We start from the raw sequence: 21,932 nt of genomic DNA on the forward strand, positions 1-21,932 counted from the left end.
ATCATATTGTGCAACACAGTAATAGAAGTGGTCAGGTTCAAACTTCATAGTCTGCTATAAGGCTCCTAATCTTAAAGCTAGCCAAGTACTGTGTAAAATCATCTGCCAGGCCAGGTAATACACAAACATCTGTTTTCTAAAATTTTGATACTGAAATCTAACCTGTTATATTTTTTGGGTAACAGGACTTGAGGTTTAGTTTATGAGCTGCATACAGAAATAGGACTGAGAGGAGAAAGGCATTTAACACATGAAAGGAATTTGAGTTCTGGGGATTTTTCATAGTCTGAAGGGAAGTCACTGTTCAGCTGTGTTAAGGATCTGGACTGGGTATGCAGATTGGCTCTAGATTGAACAGTTGATGTTAACTGTAGCTACCTCCACTTGTTCATTTCTACCCATATCTGAAATTTTTTTGCACATTTCCTTATGCCAAAGTTTTATGGGAAAAGTTTAAAGTTCTAGTCATGGGAAGCTCAGGTGACACAGAACTGTCATTCCAAGCTATTTCCTAACCCACAGCTATCCACATAACCCACCAGCTGCATGAAAGGAGCTGTAGAAGCGAAAATGATGGATTTTCCAGATTACTGAGGAGCTGAGAGAGAACCAGATAATTTAGTCTCTGTTGTCGCACAATAACAGAGCCAGAACATGAGTTTGTGAATTGCTTCGTTTACATGGGATTCTGCTTTTCCTAACTGGGGAACTTCCGAGGGTGGAGTGAGCCAGTTCACACTGCCTTCTGTCTGACTTGAGTGGAAAGCAGAGGTGAAAATGATAATCAGTTTATCTAGTTAGTCCCTGGCTTGGTAATATAATTTCCTGTAAGGGAAAAATGTATTTTCCTAGCTTACAAAGGAAATTTTTTTACAAAGGAAATCTAAACAGGCTTATGTTTAGATTAGGTTTCTCCATCCCAAGGTACAAAATAAAAATAATTTTGAATAAAAATAATGTCTTTATTTTTCACTAATAACTTTTGATTTGAGAGACTTGGCTTTTATGCAATTTACAGGGGAAGACACCACCTGCCACATAGAGATAGGAAAAAGCCAGTTACATTCCCATTGATTATTGTAATGATACATATGCAGTATTGGAGTCGTGGTTCTCATATTTAAAAATACATAGTTTTGTTAATTTAATTTAATATTTTCCATATTGTGTGCTAATGTGCAGTACTGCTCCATTTGACACATCTTCTTTATTAATTATGGTGTATTGACTTCTTTTGATCACAGTTGAAGGAGAATAAATTTTCTTTTGAACACATCCATGTTGCAGCTCATCAGATTTGAAGGCTTAAGTGACCTGCATTCCATAATGTTTTGGGCTTGTGATGGCTTGCTGAGTTAGCCCATTGGTCAGGTTGGAAGGGACCCCAGTGGAACCTGGTCCAGCCTCCCTGCTCAAGCAGGGTCATCCTGGAGCACATGGCACAAGATTGCATCCAGACAGTTCTTGAGTATTTCTAGTGAGGGAGATTCCACAGCCTCTCTGGACAGCCTGTTCCAGTGTGCAGTCACCTTTGTCTCTTGTGTTGTGGTTCAGCTCCTCTATCATCCCTTCTGGTCTCTTTGTCCTCTCCAGTGCTCTCTGTCCAAAACTGCCCTTGTCACTGTGAGCTGTAAATTGTGGCCCTCCATCTCAGGGCTTGATTCTGTTTCAGCAACCTCATTGTAAAAACTTTCTTCCTTATGCCTAATCTAAATTGCCTTTTCAATTTAAAACCATTACGCCTTTTCCTTTTGCAACAGGCCCTGCTTAAAGTTTGTCCCCATCTTTCATTTTATTTTTAAAAATCCAGGTTTCCTTGAAACAGTGAAACAGTGAAAATACACCATAAAATACACAGAGCTAGGTCAGTGACATTTTCTTTTTAAGTCTAAAAGTTTGTAATCCCTGTAATTCTCCCTTTGGATGAAAGTGTAGACTCCAGACATTTAAAAACTATTTGAAAACACTTCTAGGACCAAAGAGAATGTGGTCAAATAGGAAATGTGCTCAAAATAGGGAAGAGTTTAGAAGCTGGTCACTTGGTGTGATTCTGCTGAGCCTGAAGACTGTCTTGAAATCCATCATCATCTTTGCATAAACATTGTAGCTGTGAGGAATAGCATGCTGTCCAGTGGGTGCAGTCATCCAGCATTAAGAAGTAAACTGTGCAGATTAACAAAAATAAAAAGATGGAATGGTGTGTTGTCACGTGGTTGTTTACATGTACAAATAGGGAACACTAATTAAGTTCTAAAAATGAACCAGCTGTAGTTTAAAAATGTACAGAATAATAATTTCATATGGGTGTATTTGAAGGTGTAGTAACAGCTTGAATCAATGCTGTAGCTGAACACTGTTGAAAATAAGTTCAGTTGAAAGTAGTGTAACTGTTTCCTGTTCTTTTCTTGAGTGCTGGAAAGTGAGACCACCAGGAATTATCCAGTTCCTTCTAAAACTATCCAGATCCTTCTAAAAATATGTAGAGAAGAAATTTTTTGTTTCCAGCAGTGATAAAGACAGTAATAAACTTATGAATGTATTCTGTATTTTAAAAAGAATCCAGCTTGCTGCTAGTGTTACAGCAAGGAAATACACATCAGTAATTGCAGCTATAATCCACTTTCCATTTTGCTTTTCTTCCAAAATTCCTCAAAAATTTAGTGTGTCAAAAGTGGTTTGAACTGGACATGGTATTTAAAATACTTTTTGACTGGCCGTAGCAATTATTTCTGCCAGTGGAAAAGTTAAATAGGAGAAGAAAGTAGAATTTTTCAGTCCAAGAGTGCCAAGAAATGTGTTGCTTCTAGTGAAAGACTGACTTTCAGTAAAATTACTGAAAATTGATTTGCTGAATTCTTCTTACTTGTAGAAATTCACTCCCAACCTCCTTCCTTTTGAATTTTGCATATAGAATTATGAAGTAGCTGTATGTACCATCAGTATTATAGAGGCACTTAGCACTGGGCAGGTCCTCTATTAGGAGGGCCAAGAATTTGCTTTCCGTTTTATCAATGTTTAGCACATAATTTCCTAAGCACTTTCTTGTAAGTACAAGGAGAGTCTTTAATTCTGTTTCTCCTTTTCCTCCTGTTTAAACTCCTCATTGGGTTCTTGTTAAATGCCCAGAAAAAGAAGGGTTCTTTTATGGAAGACCCTGAGAGCAAAAGGCAAGAGGCAGAGGAATCAGATGTGTCCTTCTTTCCCCTTATCTCTACAGTACTTTTGGCAGACTAGTCTGTAGCTGTGCACAAGACAGCTTGAACAACCCTGAGACAAAAACCTCTTGTACCTCCTATTGCCACATTAGTGAGGCTGGTCAGTCAATTCCATCTAAAGCAACACAGAAAACATTAACAAAAAACTGTCAGATGCTTTCATTTCAAGGTTTTCAGAGGAAGTATAATGTGTAGCCTGGCAAATGGCTGATAAAATACCATAATCTATGTGTACGACAGATAAAGCCAGCTAGCTCTTTTTTTTTCAGAGGAGGATTTTTTTGCCTTGATAGCACAGCTTTTTAGGTGAGAAAGATACTCCATAAAATCCAGATCCTGCAAGAACAGAGAAATTATTTCCCCAATGAGATTTTCAGGGAGCAATACAGACAGGCTGTCCTTTTGCTTTTGATTTTCTCCAATTGAAAATGTGCTTTGATCTACTTTTCCTAGTTTATTAAGTGCCTTTAAATAGAAATAGCAGTTTGTTGGGCTAATGCATCTCAAAAAAAGTGACTGGTGAGGCATCTTACAAAGTATATACCAGCAGAACCAGAACACCTTTCATTTCATCAAATCTAATGATGCTTTTTCTGTTTCAGAATTAAAGTGGCTCAGCAATCAGTGAGCAAGTTGACTGCAGAGAAGAAAGTTGAAACGAAGAAAATCAATCCTACAGCTAGCCTGGTATGATCTGGTTTTCAGTATGACATTCCAAAGGGGTTTTGTGACACCATTCTTGTCATTCAGAATGATGGCTGGTTTCTGCTGCTGTTGGAGAGCATAGTATTTTTAGTTCGAATGCAGTAGAGTAATTTTCTTACCAAGGAGAAATGTTAAAGCTTATGCCCTATGGTAGTCAAGAGTTATGTTTAACATTTAGTTCAGTTGTGCCTAAGCATGGCTCTGCTATTTTAGATAACAAAAAGAGCTGCTTTTGTGGTTTCTTCTTCCCGTCCACTGGAGTCGCTTGTATTTTCTTCCATGCTTCAAAATGCATTGAAGCTCACCACATACATTTGTCCAATGGCTGGAGTGTCTGGTTTTCTCAAAATCTTAAAAACCTGGTTTTTCAAAACCTGTTTTCTTTGTGGAACAGTGGTAGAAGGGATTAAATCCCCATTTTATTCCTTGTTATACGCCAGTGTTTTCAATACAACACAGTAAGAAGTCTAACAATTTGCATTGTATACAAATTCTTTTTTTGTCTGTGTGCAAGGCACATAGGTTAGACAAGCATTTCTCAAACTCTAGAAGGCAAGAGACCAAGGGAATGAAATGTACATGAAGGAATCAGGGTATTATTTCCATTCCCAGCAGAGCATATCAGTTTCAGATCAGGCAGCAGAGACATGAATGACTACACTCGCCTGAGAAGAGGTCATTAAGCAAGATCATCTAGCTAATGCTAAATTAGAGCCTTTATGTCAGCAGAAACCATTCCAGACATGAGAAGGTATTAGAGTCACATGAATTTCAAATGTATCTGGTTTTCTCTAGCTGCACTTGTCTTCACAGATGTGTATTTTTAAAGGTACACAGTATTTGACAAGTATGTAGCAAAAGCAAACTCAGCTTTTCCACGGTAAATAATGTGTTTTAAAATTTTAAACCTTTTTTGAGTGCTCCAAGCATTTTTTAATTAAAGAAAACTGGAAGTGTGACTTATTTCTCCGTCTTCTAGACCAAATGCTCATGGGAACTTGAGAGGAGATGGAAAATTATAAACAAGAATTATAATAAAACACCTTTTTTTCTTTTTTTTCTTTAACAGAAAGAAAGACTACGTCAGAAGGAAGCCAGTGTGACTGCCAACTGAAAGAAGATGAATGAAAACGATGGAGTGGTTTCATACCTTGCCTGATGCTTTACTACACTGATGGCCCAGGAAGCACCTTATGTTAGATACTGAATTCTGCTTTTCTGATCTGTCCCAAGACAATCCATTAAAGACTTTTGAGTTCTTTCAGAGGGGTTTGTATGTTCAGTGGAGGGAATTCTAAGAAGGTTTTTACATGGGAAGTCAAGTTTTTTTTCTGCAACTCTTCCTCACATTGCTTAAAATGCATCTTGTTGCTAATGGTTAATTAAAATCTTCTGTTCATAATGGATTAATATGGAAGAGCTAAAATAAGCATTTTGGATGGTGAGTTAAGTAATGACTAACAACCTGTAGGTTATTTACAGGGCTTTATGTAGATCAGAGCAAATATGCCATTCAGTTCACAAAGGTCTATTGCATCATACTTTTTATTCAGCAGTAACTGAGGTAAAATTGACTGATTCTAAATAATTTTACAATGTCTTAAGTATTGGATGCATCTTTCTAAAACTGATTAAATATAATTATAGAGTCATGCTGTATTTTACTATATTTTTATAGAAGCTTCAGCTTATGCCATTTGTCAAAATGGGAGTAATATTTTGCACATAAAAAGGAATTTTCAAATTCTTTAGTTTTATGATTGATGGCATAACTGATTCATTATTTTTATGGTTTTAATCTAGCATTTCCTAAACTTTGAGCTTCAAAACAAAAAATGATAAAATATGTATTTTTATTTCAGCATATATTGCAAATACCAATTCCATAAAGTGATGAGTTTATAGGTCATTATTCATTAAGATACAATAATATCTCTCCATGACGTTATGCGTTTGCCATTAAATATTTGACTTTTAATTCCACTGAAAGCTTTCTTTTTAACAGCAAATATCTCACCCTAAAATACATTATGCAGACTGCTCTTGTCCCCCTATATTTGTATGAAGAATATGTCCAGCATACCTATGTGTTTATATATTTTTAATATATATAGATAGATACATAATGTAAACTTCAGAAAGAAATAACAGGGTCTTGCTGTCCTCCTGTAACATTATAACCATTGCCATAACGTGGCAGAGCCTGAAAATAACCCTACTGAATATCCACCATTACTTGAAGATTTTTACTGCATTTCAAGGATTTGGATTCTTAGGAGGAGAAATCTTGAAGCAGAAGTTAATTTAAGGTAAAACAGAAAAGCGATTCTGCTTGCTGTCTGCAAGAGAGAAACTGACTTTATGATAATGGTTTATGAAGTTTTTTACAAAGAGAAATTAGGTGAAGCAAAAAGGTGCAAAAAGCTAGTAGGGGAAAAGCATTAGTCCTTTGCTTTGAAACTGGAAAGAATATACATGAGACAGACATCAGTTATCATACAGCAAATTCGATAGAGGGACTGAGATGAGACCTAGGTGAAGTCATCCCTAGCAGTGTACATTTATATTAAGGAAAATAGCAGTTGTGGAGACCCATTCATAAATTAACTTAGGATTTCAGTGCAGGTTTCTTAAATTAGTATCTCTCTCATTCCTGGATAAATAAAAACAAAGGACTCAAGAGTCTGTTGTATGTTTGGGACTTTTTACCTGCTACAGATATACTCAAGGTGTGTATAAGCATAATTCTTATGAAAGCAGTCAACAATATGCCAGCAAAAATGATCTGATTTGTAGTTTGACTAGTCCCATTGCAGAGAAAAAAAAATTCCAAAGATTTAAGTTTTCTGTCTTCCACTAACTAGGTGAAGAATATTTCTTTCCTATATTATTAGTGATAAATAAGAGGAGCAATAATGCCTATAAAAGCCAAAGAACAATAGCAAGCAAGGCAATTCTGGTGAGTGTTTAAGCAAACAGTGTTTATTTTTTGTATAGTTTTCTATCTATCATGAAGGTAGTGTATATTGCCATTTGCCCTGATTGAGAGTTTTTCAATGAAATGTATTACTTGAAGTATTATTCAACAAGAGCAGCACTGTTTGTGAAAATGGATAGTCTTGAAAATTCCCATTAGAAGTATATTGTGGAAAAAGGGTTTTAACTTATTGAAATATCCTGTTTCAAAATTTCTAAATGTGAATTTTAATTTTTCAGTTCAAATTGACTTAATTTTGAAATGTTGAAAAATGTATATAAAAAGGGATTAAAATTAAAATTATTCATTTAAAGCATTTCTTGATCAGATTTATAATTATTTTATCAGATTAACAATTTGCCAAGGCTTTGAGAATTAAGGCTATTTTTTAGAAGATTCAAAAACTTATATACCATAGGCCTTGTTTCTTCCTAATTTTCAATTGTATTGATTTTCCTCTCCAGTCAGTTTCTGATTCCAGCTTCACCCATAACTTAAATCCTCTACTACTAAACTATTTTTAAATGAATTCACCTAGATTATTTGATTCATTCTCTTAATCGAGACTTCAAGACTCCTGGATGGAATTCATCAGCTAAATATCACACTTTCCCCCCCTAGTGATATCTGTAAGTGTCTTCAGACAGTGACTGAAGACACAATGGTACACCTGCTGGCTTTAACTGAAATTGTGTATTGGAGAGGATATATTTACAGATATGTCTACATAAGCTCTTTACTTGTTAAATATTTAGGCACTTCAGGCATAACAAATATGCATCAACCAGCACTCATATTTGGTGTCACCAAGTGTCACCAAACATTATGTTTTAAGCTTTAAGCTTTAGTTTGATGCCTCATTTTACCTTGAGCTTCCTAATTTGGGGAGAATAAAAGGACAGAAGGAATAAAGAAAGAAACTACAAAGATAGAATGGAACAGAAGTCTCCAGTACCTGTCTGCAATGCTGTCAAGGAAGTAAAAGAGTGGACTCAATTAAGCCCAGCAGCAGTAGCTAAACAGTTATAATTTTCTGGTCCACTAACTTAAAATACCTCAACACTTCACAGAAGTCACTTCTGTGACTGTGAAGTAGATGTGGTTTAAGAGGGGGGATTTTCTGTTTTGTTTTGTTTTCATTTCTTTTGTTACTGCCAAGCTTCTCAAAGACTGTAAAGCAAAGCACTAATAAAACCCATGTTACTCATTAGGTGCTTATTGCCCACAATAATAATATACAGTACTGATTTATGATCGAAGTATTAGAAAGAATTCAGTGCAGATGAGTATATAATTGAGAAGTGCTCTTTACATTATTTGCAACATTTCCACTTGTTGATTTTAAAATAGAAGACCTTTTAGTATCTTTGAGATCTGACAATATAAATTATTTTTTCATTATGTTTTTACTAAACTATGAAAACTACCCAGGTGTTTTGCCATCACTAACCCATGCAATTGTTTTGCCTTGTGTTTTATCATAGGGTTGTAAATGTATAGATTGAATATAAGACTTTTATATTTAATTTAGAATTTTTTGCATCAAAACAGAAACCGTGATCTTCAGTTTCTGTATATATAGAAAATTAAAGTACAAGGGGTGGAATATTCAGTAAGCAGAAAGAAAAAATAATTGATCATCTTAAACACTTGTAGGAAGGATGCATTTTTTGTAAGTTTTCAACGTTTCTGAGTTGCTGAGGATATCTTCTCCAACCAGATATAAACACCCAGGGTATCTCTGACCAGTCTATTTTTTCTCTGCATTAAACATGAATAAAATACTTTGTTTTCCATGTGATGTACAGGGTTCTTATTGCCCTTATTTTCCAGTAAATTGATAGCAATTCCTCTCTTAGATCTAAACATTTTTCCCAGCTGAAACATGGGGCAGTAGAAGACTTTGTAATACTTATTTAGTAATACTATTTCTTCATTGTTTCAAGTCAGTATCTTAAAAATGGATGCCTTAATATGGATAGTGTGGATATGGAATTTCAGAAACATTATACAGTTTAGAAATATTCATCTCCTTAATCTGTGCCTAGGCACCCATCTGAGCGTGCAATTTCAGAAAATCATGTTCGCCTAGTTTTTGCTCATTCTTGGCCTTGTCTCAGTCTTGTTCAGTATTGATATGGATCTTTTATTTTCTTTTTTTCTTTTTTTTTTTTTCTTTAACACTTTTGGAATTTATTAAAGCCAGTTAGAGAATTTCAGGATTTCCAGTCTGGAGAGTTCTCTTTGGCATTCTTCATTTGAAGGTAAGCCTATGTATTTGCACATAAATATAAAGAAAATTTTAAAAGAAAGTTGAACTTGATTATAGCCAATAAGCCGCTTCAAAGAGAGAAAAATACCAGGAGCTACTACACGTTTCCTTGCAGCACCAAAGAAAAATGTAATAAAACCGTATAAAAATCAGATAAAATTAGCAATGAACTATTAGTAATGAGGCTGATAACCACTGGAAGAAGTCAGCAAAGACAGTTGTGGTTTCTCCGTTTTGTGATGTTTCCAGATCAGGATGGAACATTTTTCTGAAAGTTCTGTGTGGTCAAATACAGCTTGTTGGGCTCAGTTCAAATATAGCTAAGTGACATCCCCTATCCATTGATTCACCTGTTCCAATAGTTCCTCTAGACAGAAAAATATAATAATAAATATGTAAAAGACCTAATAAAATATTTTGCTTACCAGTAACAAAATATTCTTGTCTAAGATGGAAGACTCTTCGTTGTTATTTTGAAATTAAAGTACTGCAAACAGTGTGGTGAAGAACAGCATCATGCAGGACACCACTGTCAAATTATAAATATTTATATTTTACATTATTAATAATTAATATTTGTTAGATGCATCTTATGGTATTAAGGTAGCAAATTTATATGCTCTGAAATTCAACACTGTTTTGGAGATTCCCAAGCTAGGTCTGAGAAAACTGGCATTTTGGATTACACAGTGAGAAACCCCAGAATCATAGAAACTCTAGTTCCTTAGTAGTCAAAGGTTTGAGCATATGCAAGAGACTACCTTGGGTACAGCTAGCGTGGTGCCAGATTTAAATAACTATCTCTCCTTTTAGTGAATTATTAGATATGACCTGCTAATACCATTACCAAACATTTCCACTGCTCAATAGAGTATAAACCATAAGAAAAAACATAAAACTATTTTAGAGATCTAAAGCTCAGAAGTTATGCAAGCAACTTCAAAAATGCTTGCGTTTGGAAACTTTTTCAAAATGCCTGCAACATGTGGTTATTTAAACAATTTTCTCTATCTAAAAATATTCCTAACAACATTACTAATTTTTTTTCCCACTTGCTGAAAATGTGGTACACCTAAACGGTACTATCTTCAGAAATTTTGCAACCTTCAGCTGTTTGTCAGGAGTTACACTGCAGAATTCCCATAGATTGCCCCACGGACTCCTGGAAGGGAGACTGGAAAATAATGTCAGTGGCTGATTTTCAAAAGGGAAAGAGATCATATCTATATTTCCAGATTAAGGTGAAAGCTAGAGGACTCTTCCAAAATAACAAAAGTTTTGTAGAGTTGTACGTGTCCGCTCATTAGGTTCTACAGATTTCAGAAATGCTGCATTCATGTATATGAACATCATTCTGTGCCTATTACTGGTCATATGATTATTTGATATGAACAGAATCACTTATCTTACTCTTTTATTTCTTTTTTTGTACTCTGAATAGTATAATATTGACTACAAAAACTCTTGAAAGAGCAATCTGTCATCAGAGTCCTGACAGACAGCTGTATTTCAGGTTTCCTAGTGTTGCCCTGGCAGGAACATTCATATTTTCCTAGAGGTAAGATGAGTTTAGCTGCTATGACATCTGCCTTCTCAGCCTCTCTTAATAATAAACTAGTACTTGTATCATAGGGCCAAATGATGGGGCCAAATTCTGTTGTCAGTGATAACAGTAGTCTTCACTGCAATTAGAAGTTAACTGTGGCACAAAATAGTACAAAGAATGTTAGGATGTTTTTGTGATGGACATTGAACCATAATGTATTTGGTGAGCTCAAAGACCTGAAGAGTACTGGCAGGTTGAGATTTATGTATTATATTGGTAGTGACAAATGGCATGCTTATAGAAGTTAAAGTGACTGTAGAAAGAAGACCTGTTACATCTGTTCACTGGTTGATAATGTTTCTTTAATTTTTTTTTAATCTTCCACAAGATGATTTTTCGATCTCTGAATTATGCATTTGAGTACTTTAAATAGTACACTTTCTTTCTGACTTCCCCCAGAGGGGCCAAGCTTGTAGTTCAGTACTTTTACTGTCTCATTTGGCATGCTGTAAATACATTCCATTATCCTTGAACAAACGCTCATCCTGAGCAGCTATCCATAAACAGTATGTTATAGAAACTGCAGAAACTGGGTAGCAGTCTAAAATTATAGCACTATTTCCTACAGCATGGAGCATCATTAATCAGCATATTAACATAGCATAGCACCTGATATTTCTTAGTTGTAAAGTAGTTTTGGGGATGTATTGCCAATAGCTGCTAATCACTATAAACCGGATAAAAGCCATGTTCTTCTTCTTATAATTCTTTTTTTGTAACTATTAGGATGGGGGGTTTTTGTGGTGTGGGTATCTTCTAGATTTTACATGAGAGGATACCATTTTGTAACTAGTCAAAGCAGAACAAGCTCACAGTTCTATTCTAGACTTCTTTCATATCTGACAGGAAGATGAATAAATAAAACTGATTTCATTCTACAAAAAAACTTTTTTCTTATTCTATTAATTTTTTTATTTTGTGTTACAGTCCCGTGTGTTTTAGAGGGACTGTAAAGGCTGTAGAGAATGAAAATGTGGTAGTGCCATGTAAACAACAATATAAACCTCATTATATCTTCCATGTGGATTTTCTTTTGAAGTCAAGTGTTTGGTTGGGTTTGTTTGGGCTTTGTTTAATTAAAAGATTATATTATATCAGACAATCAAGCTGGCTTTTCTTGGACAAGTTTCTAAGGGGGCTTGAGTGCTACAGTAGTCAAGTGAAATAATCTGTGTATGCTCATCAGGCATGTAGCCTGAACAAAACACTTTCATCTCCATATAACTCGGAAAAGGGAAAGACTTGAGAGAGAAATTTAACAGATTTTTAGGGATCAAGTTCAGAAAAGCTATGTCAAATTAAATGTGCTTGTCATATTCCATTGGTTTTGAAACCAGTGATACCTGTTGCAAAGGAAGAGCTCATGCTCCCTATCAGATGGGACTGGATAAGGACTTTGCACAGAGTTGATAAAAGCACTGTTTCTTGTAGGTGCTTTCTGTGCAAAGCTGTGAATGCCCAGATGATGACTGACTGAATGTTCCCCAGTAATAACAGAACTATATATTTTAAGAAATATATATGTATAATGACTTTTTTTGGTGGGAGGTATATCAGCCTCAAGAACAATAGTTTCCCCTGCCATTGTACTTAGCTATTGTTCTCTGTACTAAAAGCTTTTCCAGATTTGGAAGTCACAGGAAGCAAAAATGGAGAAATAATATTATGTAAAAAATCAAGACCTGACCACTGGAAAGTGTTTTTAGTAGGATTATTGTATGATTTTCAACCTTCAAATGAAGCTATTTTGGTTTTTTTTTCCTTTCCAATCATATTGAGTTAAATATTTGCACTGTTGAACATTATTGTTGTTGGTATGCTTCCCTCTCTTCTCTCCATATGATGAAAAATCATCAAAAGAGAGGCCTCTTTGGCTGCTTAACTTCTCTTTGAAGATGTAGCAAAATGGTAAATTCTCTTGCAATGCTATTAATATTCTATGTGTACCTAGCAAGTTTCACAGACATAACAGCATTTAGGTCTCTGATGTCCATATGGGATTTGCTTTAATAAGATTATAGCTTTGCTTGAATGATTGCAAATACACTCAGCAATTATATATTTGCTGTCCTTTGAACTGAAATCAACTTTGCATTTATCATTTTACAAATGTAAAGCAAAAATAATGGAATATTAATATGGTTTAGGGTTTTTTGTTTTCAGAATTAAACTCCTTTGAATAGTTCTTGATTAAATATGTTATAAATGTCTTAAAACAATAAGTTAAATAGATTCAGGTGCTTTTTCCCCCTTCCATGTTGTAATTGTGTGTGTGTGTGTGTGTGTGCGTGTGTGTGTGTGTTTCTACTATAATTTTCTCAAAAGCCATGATGTGCTATGATTGACTTTGTAAAAGTTATTGTAGTGGGATGGAGTATTTATTTTTAAACTAAATTCTTAAAGAGACATTGACTATAAATAAAAGACAATATTTTCCTCCTCAGTATTTTTGATAATTTTTCAATTGTCTTTTTTTGTATGCAAAATATATTACATTTTATGTAGTTTTGAGCGGGATTTTTGCATCACACATCACATAAATTTAAAACCAGAAAACTGTGATTTGGTTTTAGATGTTTCTGGAAACATTATTCATGTATTTGTTTGAAAATCGTTATCCTTAGCCAAGCAGAGGTTGGAGTGATCATGTTAAGAGAGATTACGGGCAAATATTTTCTATGACGGACCTTGAAAATCACAACACGTTAAAAGAGAGAGTGTAGAAACTCAGCAAATCTACAGCGGCATGATCAATATATTTTGGATTGAAAAGCTGCACTTCTCATCACAGAAAAGACTGGAGAAGACAAGAATCTAAGCAAGGATTTCACCTACATAGATGAATTGAAGGTATATTGCCCCTCCAAAAAATCACCAATGTGCAGACATTAACCAAATATGAAGAACTGTTTGCAGTCAATTTTCTGTAGAAGGGGGTACATATGAATTGCAACCAACCTGGTCTAGTGCAGCGTGTCCCTGCCCAGGGCAGGGGGGCTGGAATGAGATCATCTTAAGGTCCCTTCCAACCCAAACCATTCTCTGAGTCCATAAAGGCACACTAGATGACATAATGATGAACATGTTAGAAATATCAGGCACTGAACAGTTAAGTAAGAGTATAATTAGTTGCATCATCTTAATTAAAAGTAGCTGAGCAAAGCAATTTCCACTTTACAGACAGTTGGTCTCTGTTTCTTCTCGTATTATTTACTGTCTAGTTTCATGATCCTCTAAGACAAAAAAATGGTGTGCTGCTGAAAAGATGGACTTCATAGGCATTTCTGCTTGGAATCCTGGTATGCCACGATGTCAGATGACGATGGTTTGAACACAAAGCTCTCATCAGACATAAATCTTATTTTCTATGATGCAGAATTTTTTTTTTGTTAATTTATTTCAGCTCTGGGGCTATTGAAAATGTTACTTCATAAACACAGAATTTGTGATACACTGATTTAAAATACTATAAAGCAAATTTCTGCCTCCAATTAAAAGGCAGATTACATCTATACAATTAGGTTATTTCAAAGATGCATTGTTTCATGTCTGTAAGTATCACAGCCACTTACACAGGTGTAAAATATGGAAATAAAAGCAGGCAATTTTAAAATTAATTTGTATAAATACGGAGATACATATATATGCATATGTATATTCTTTAAAAAATATGTGTGCATATATATCTCTGAGAAGCTATGCTATTGATATAGCAAAAGAAATTGATCCAGTCGTGGATGTAATGTCTCTATTTCAGCAATCTCTAATGAAATTTTCGTACATGCATTGTTCAAGAAAGGACAATTAGTGCAAAATCAACCATAAAAGCTGGATAACTGTAGTTTTTAAAATAATTTAACAGCAAATGAGCATTTGAGACGTGTTGGTCAGAAAACGTTAATCAAAGCAGACTGGGGATTTCTATGTGTAACCTCTTTCATGAGACAAATCCCAAGGTCCTTTACAAAATAATGAAATTAGCAATACAAATATTGATGAATACAGTAGGTCAAACAAAGCAGACCTTGCTCTTGAGAGTGTCACTACTGTAAGTCAACAAACCAAGGGATTCCAGATGCAAAAAAAGTGCAAGCCTCAAAGCCAGCCAGATGGGAGACCTGGCTTTAAAGGCATGCTAGGTTTTTGGTAAGGATCAAAATAAGTGTTGAAAACAGTTTGCAAGTCTTGGTTTTGCTTTCTATATAACTGTTACATTTCATTGTGTCTATTTGTTCTAGGGCTTTTTGCCTCCTGCAGACAGTTTTTGACACATTCATGAACGTGCCAAATCATTCCTGTACAACGGTGGATGAACAGGTGTATGGGCTTCAGAAGTTCCTGGGTTGCATATAGGTCATTTAATATACAGGCTGATGCTTGAAGAAATGCTGTTCTTATGTAGGCAATTCCCAGACACTTGGGAAATGTTAGAGGTTTTCGAGTTTGGTCTTACAGTGCTTTTTTATCTACCCTTGAAAAGAGAAACTAAAGCTCCACAGATCACAGCTGAAGACAGGCTCAAAAGAAATGATGGTGATTTAACTTTTACAACTTATTCTTTCTGAGTGAAACTTGTTTAGGCATGCTGGGCCTTCATGAAAGCCCTCTGCAGCTTCTTAAAAAGAATGTGAGGGGTGAATGAGGAATAATATTTTCAGTCACAGTGTGTTATAAGACTTCTAAGACTTCTTTCTTTTTTCCCCTTTTGCATTGTTTCCTCTTTGTAAATTTTTCTTCCTCTTTCTCCCTCCGTGTTTAAGAAACCATTGCTAGATTCATGTGCATTTATCCAGCTCCAATATTTGTTCATTACTAATAATAAGATTTATTCAAACTGCAAATTCCAAGACTGAAATGATTAAGCCATTTGAAATTGCTCCAGTATTTGATCTCTAAATTCCTCAGCCACATTTTTGGTCATACTTGTAAGTATTTATGTTAGTACTTACAAGTTTTCATTTCAGATTCAATTAGTCACAGAGTCAGGCAGAAAACTCCACTATATGATTCATAACTAATCAAGATAGTGTAAATCAACCATTGAGAATTCTACAAATATATAAGTAGCTGAGCAGTAAGCTCCAAAGGGCCATGTCTGTGAGTCAAAAGAAACGTTTTTAAATTCTGAGGTTGATATTTTTTCTCTTTTGCTTCTTTTATTAACCCCCAAAATGGAAACATCATGATGTTTTAAAATTTTCTTTGCCAGCCTCCCTTGCAGCATCTGTAGCAGTATTTTTGGCTGTTGATTGACTGTGAATCAGACAAGTGTGTTATGCCCCTTTGTTTTTTACTTTGAGAATCTTTGATTTCCATTGAAGTGTTTATGAAGGCTGACAGTGCTCATTTTATATGTGATTCATAGCAGCCATAGCAATCCTGTCTTTGAGAAGTGCAGTGACACATTGCAAATGTTCTGAAAAGCCTAGGCATTCGTGATAGGGTTTTAATTATAGATCACATTGCTACCCTTAGTGTCTGAAGTTCAGTGATATTAAAGATTTGAAATATTTTTAAACTGTTCAGAATTTTAAAGGAAAGCACAATGTGAGATGGATTCTCTAATTAAAAAATTATCAAAAATTATCAAAAATTATTTCCTAAGAATGAGTAAGAGACAAGGCCAAGGCCAGAATTTTGTCCTCTCCTCCAGATTTAGAGTCATCATCAGAAACTCTCATATAATAATCTTCCCCACCATACCCCTTGGATGATACATTCCAACACTCCAAAATGGTTATGCAGATCCAAGATGGGTTTCTGAGATTGCTTCATGCACACACTTCTGAAGTTGTTTTTATTGCTTACATACAGTAGTATCTTTTTGGAGGTTTTCATAATATCACAATACTTCTTTCTCCTCATTTCTCTCTCTTTGCTGACACTGCCACAGAAGGCAAGCTATGAGACTCTATGCTATGTCTTCAATAAAAACACCTTGACATTTCAAGAGAAATTTCCCATCTCTTTTGGTCTTAAGTGTCTTCTAAAATATCAAAACAAGTCGACTTGCAAGCCTGTTGAGAAACTATTACATTAATAAAAAACATGAAGGGAAAACAGTTTCCAAGTTACATACTTAAAAATAGAACAAGTTGCATATGAATCTAAAGATCCTATTCAAAGTTGGGAAGTTGATTGGGATATTTTCCAAAGATAAGAATCAGTGTAAACTTGGATCACATCAAGATGTGTGTTCTTTCCTTGAAACAGCATTTAACAGCTGAGAATCAGTCACCTTACTTTTTGAGAAAATGGGGGTGAAGGCAGTATTAATTTTTAAGTAATGTGAGCACAAGAAATCTGATGCCAAAATGCCCTTTTTGCTCCTGGGATTGTTTTGACCTAATTCCCAAGACATCTTTCTGAAAATGTATCCTTTGGACTAAAAAAAACAAAAAGGCAAAACCCACTCCCTTGGACCCTACTGTTTTAGTTCCCTGTATGAATCTTCTGGTTTGATTTAGGAATGTGTTGCTGGGTTCCCATGTGCATTGTTGTTGTAGTATTTGCTTTGGAAGGAAAAGTGAGTATACGGTTCACGCCTTAACCTTGTCAAGCTTTCCCCTTACCAACCTGAACTGACACCACACAAATTCCGAAAGGAAAGGCCACAGCCAAAATTAATCATAAACATTAACCATAAAATATTACTCTTGACCCTACCAAGGGGCAGACCTCTAGGAATAACATCCTGCTCCTTAAGAAAATAACATCCCTCTCCAACCGAGAGGTGCAGACGATCTCGTGTGTGCATGACGGACACGCTGACCTGTGCCTCGGGGTGTAACATCTGAGCTCAGCTCAGAGGGCACTGTGCACTCCTGGCCTTACCTCATGGAACTCGAACACAGCCCCACACACAGGCCTGGGCATTTGTGTCCTCTGCACAAAACCAGTCCTGCCTGAGGCTGTGCTCTAACGTTAGGGTTTTATGCAAAGACGAAGAGACTAAGGCTGAAGCTGGAAAATTTAAAGCTGCCACCCCAACTTCCAGGCAGTTTTGACCTGAATGAATACTCTAGGTTTACACCTCACATGATTGTACCAACAATGAGCCCTGAGGAAAGGTTACAGTCTGTAGCTCCTTTGTAGCATTTCACTTGAATAGACCCTTTGGTTAGTTTATTCCTAGAGGCACAATCCATAGGTTATTGGAGAAGCTATTTCCGTAGCTATTTCATCTGAAAACTCCAGAACCAAAACTAATTAGTATTGCCAAATACTGATTTTCTTTGGAAAAGAAATAATAAGTCAAAGAGAAACTTACTTATTGCAAGTCACTGGAGATTAAACATGGGTGCCTAAATCAAGCAAGACCTGCAACATTGAATGAAGCATTCCCTAAATATCATTAAAATATCTGGCATGAAATAATAAATCACATTCCTTCCCAGGAGATGCTCATTGCACTGACATTTATAGGGAGAGATTCCAGCAGAAAGCTGTTGAACTTGTCAAGGGTGCCCCACAGATGTATTTCTGGTATTGCAGGCTTCCCTTAATTCAATCCCTTGCCAGCAAGAATAAGATGTAAGTGCCCCAGTTTCCATGGGTTCCCCTTGGCATAAACTCTTCAGTGCCACCTCAACAAGTGATTTTGGTCTTCCTTTTCCCAGCATGTCAGCCCAGATGGAAATCAAGCTGCTGTTGGGATTGACAGGTTACATGGGAAGAGAACTGGTGAGGCAAAATTACATCATCCTAAAATGGTGCACTTACAATCATTACAGAAGATTAAAAGAAGATTTCCTTGGTAACCCTCATTTTTTCCTGTGGGAGAAAGTGAGGTTTGTTTTACACATTGACTAACACTAATCAAAAAAATAAATTTCAAGATTTTGCAATTAAATTATTACTTGTAACAAGTTCATGAGGTTAAAACTTCTCTGGGATTTTTATGCCACACTGAAGTACAGCTATGCTCCCTGTGAGTAAATTTGACATATTTGCTAGAGATGGTAGAGATTGTTGCTGTGCTATCTGCTGGATAAACGCCTTGAAGTAAGTGAATATTTTCACAGGAGTTGATCTGTGCTTGATTTGTACTTGTGTAGTCTATATATAGCTAACAAATATAAACTGTACTCTATGCACATGGCTCACTTCTGACAATGCAGTACAAAATGAGTATACTCCTCCTTTCACACTAATGCCAATACATCTCTCCTGTTATTAATAAGCTATTTAGACATATTCTGACAGCAGACTAGACCTCATCTTTGAGATCAGTACCTGACGCTCATATTTCTTCACTCTTGCCCTCTGTTTCTTTTCACCATCCATCACACTGACTCTTACTTCCTATCCTCTCCTGTGAAATAGACACTACCTTCGTTTTTCATCAACAGTAAAACAGATCAAGGTGGTTCCATGTGTTGGTAAAGATAAATGTCTAAGCTAAAATCTTTCCTTGTGTGTCTTCCATTAAATTTCACTGTGTAGCATTTGTACACTTTTCAGCTATGATGCACAAAAGCCAGTGTTGCAGAAGATTTTCAGAGTCTCATAACATCATGCCTTTATAGTAAACCAGAGTCCTGTTAGGAAATCAGTGCTTCTGCATTGAAATCAGATACCATTAAAACCTCCCTGTGTTTTGTGACTTACTTGTCCAGTCTTTTCAAATCGCCCCTTCTCAAATGGCACAGGTGGTATATCATGTCAAGGAAAAGACTGGCAAAATGTTCCTTGGAATTATGCAAACAGTATTTCAATGTAATAGTGATAAATAAAGACTTTTTTCCTTTGTAGTTACAGCAATGGTAAGGAAGAAAAGTCATGAAGATGTATTTGAACCATTCTCATTGGAGGAGTCTTTTGTTTTACCCAACTTCTCTCTTGAGGTGAGTTAATTGCAAGTCTTCTCACTTATGCTTATGTGATAGAAAGAGATGAACTTTTTTTGTGTGCATCTATGTTCTGTCCCTGGGAATGAACTAAAATATTTGATTCCGAAGGAAAGAATTTTTCTTTCAGTTTACATAGGACTTTGTTGCAAGAACTAAACTTAGTTGTACAGGAGTAGGGAGCCTGCTGACTTCTGAAAGTCCATCAATGCTGACAGCTTAAGAAAACCTGCCAGGGTAGCTGTTCTCTCAGTTGGCTGAGCGATGGCATTTTCATCACCAGACAAAGTTCAGAATTTCTTTCAGAGAAAAACTGACTGACTTTGTGAAATTTCAGACTACTGAGCTGAGCAGAGTGAAACCAATTGTTGAGACTTCATGCATGGATCTAAGGGATAGATGGGTACAAACTATGGCAGAGAATCATGATAAGACATTCAGTGTGGTTTTGTTTTCTATTTCCTTTTAACCATTGCTCTTGCTCTACTCTTTGTTCTGAGTCTCATTTTTCACCATTCTTAGTAGTAGTGAATATACTAGATACCCTGTGGGAAACCTGAGACCACTTTAAAAGCAGCTCTAACATGAGTTCAACTCACATTCACAGAGCAATGTTCTCCTTGAACTTGGAGATCCAGACCAGAGGCAAGTTGGACACCTTTTGGATGTTATGGTTCCTCAGAAGCTTTCACTAGTGTTCCTTCAGCAGCAGATCTCCTTTTAGAAAGCACATACTGTACAAAAAGAGCACTAAAAGCAACTCTACGGTGAAATTAGAGATCTACTTAGATTACACTCCCAATGCAAAGGAATGGATTAGCTTAACTTTCAACTCCTGCTGCTTAATGTTGATTTAATATATTGTCTTGACTTTTAATAAGGTTATTGAAAGATAAAAGCATATAAGGAGCTGTGCCACAGATGCGACAGTCAGAACTTCATACGCAAAATAAAAAGAGACATTATAATAAAATGAAAATTGAATGTTGCTTGTATAAAATCTGGCTTTGTTTTGATGCATAAAAAAGCAAACACTGTTCCATACTGAGGTTTTCAAGAATGTCTTAAGTACACAATGCTTCTGATGCCACCCCAGTTGCCTATATATAGATCTGTCTTGTGTAAAGAATTTAAAAAGCATTAGAATGGAGAAATCAAAGAGACAATAAATTTTAAACCAATCTTATTGTCTGCAGCCTAAAGTGTTATTAAGATCAAAGTGGAGCAAACATCTGGCATTTGCCTTTCTGCAAAAATTAGATCAAATTACCTACCATAGGATTTAGATCCATTCACTAAGTTCTTGCCATTGTGCACATAGTTTTCTTTCTCCTTTTTATTTGCTAAATCTAACTTAACACCCAAATTCTAGCCTCTTCATTCACTTGAAGTTGAAACAAATTAACAACAAAAATGGAAATCATGTTCTTCATGAACATCTGTTTTCAAAGGAACATTCAAGGTCCTTCAGATCCTAAAGAGAGAAGTTCAGCAAGGCTTCATCCATTAAGTATAATTGTTTAGAAATAAACTTAATTGAATACACAAAACCCCGTCCCCATTCTTAAAAAAAGAAATTCTTTATGACTACTCTTGTAACTAGTGTCATTGCTGACTTTATCCCATACTAATCACTCTTAAACTGTGTTATTAAGAAGCTTGGCACAGTGACCAATAGTTTTATGTATAATCTTATTCAATATACATTTTTCAGACTTCTAAATATATCTAATGCAAACCGTGGCTTTTACACTTTTCTTTAGAGAGATAAATGCATTTATGTTACATCTATATAGCATGATTTTTTAATTCTCTGTATAGAACAATGCACTAATACAAAGCTAAGATTGAGAGTTCCTCTTAAGTACAGAATGTAATGTGTCCTTACACCTCAAAAGCTGAATTACAAAAGTTGAATTAAAAGAAAAACAACATTGTCTGCAAATTCATCATTGTATGAATCATAAATCTCAACAGTGCTCAGTAGTGATGCCATACAATAAAATTATCATTAATGAATATGAGTATTCTATCCCATATGAGCTGTAAATTACACATTCATTCTTTCCAATTGCTTTACTGTCAGAAACCTTATTGATATTACTAGGCAGTAAGGTAAGATATAGCTCTCAAATATTCTGGAGCGAGAAAGAGGTTTTTTAACATTTGTTCTGTTTTTCTCTTTTAATATGAACTGGAATGTTACTTTTTTCCACAAGGCATTCTGTAAAAAAGAAATGCAAATGTAGAAAGTTCAAATTTTCTTTGCAGAGCTTTTATTGCGAGTCAGTGTAATTTTTCCATTTGA

The 21,932-nt window shown here is 35.5% G+C and overlaps 1 protein-coding gene across 3 annotated transcripts in view; it reads left to right on the top strand.

Annotated features, from left to right (window-relative positions):
• Positions 1–13,221, top strand: part of FMN1 (formin 1) — a 496,625-nt gene extending 483,404 nt beyond the window's left edge. For all 3 annotated transcript variants that reach the window (XM_088167196.1, XM_088167197.1, XM_014891233.2), the window contains 2 exons: positions 3,818–3,902; positions 4,990–13,221. In XM_088167196.1, the coding sequence (XP_088023322.1) occupies positions 3,818–3,902; positions 4,990–5,034 (130 nt within the window). In that variant the 3' untranslated portion in view covers positions 5,035–13,221. The remainder of the gene's footprint in view (positions 1–3,817; positions 3,903–4,989) is intronic.
• The last annotated feature ends 8,711 nt before the right edge of the window (positions 13,222–21,932 follow it).

The sequence above is a fragment of the Sturnus vulgaris genome, chromosome 6 (assembly GCF_052056855.1).
Source record: "Sturnus vulgaris isolate bStuVul1 chromosome 6, bStuVul1.hap1, whole genome shotgun sequence".
Taxonomy (NCBI): Eukaryota; Metazoa; Chordata; class Aves; order Passeriformes; family Sturnidae; genus Sturnus; species Sturnus vulgaris.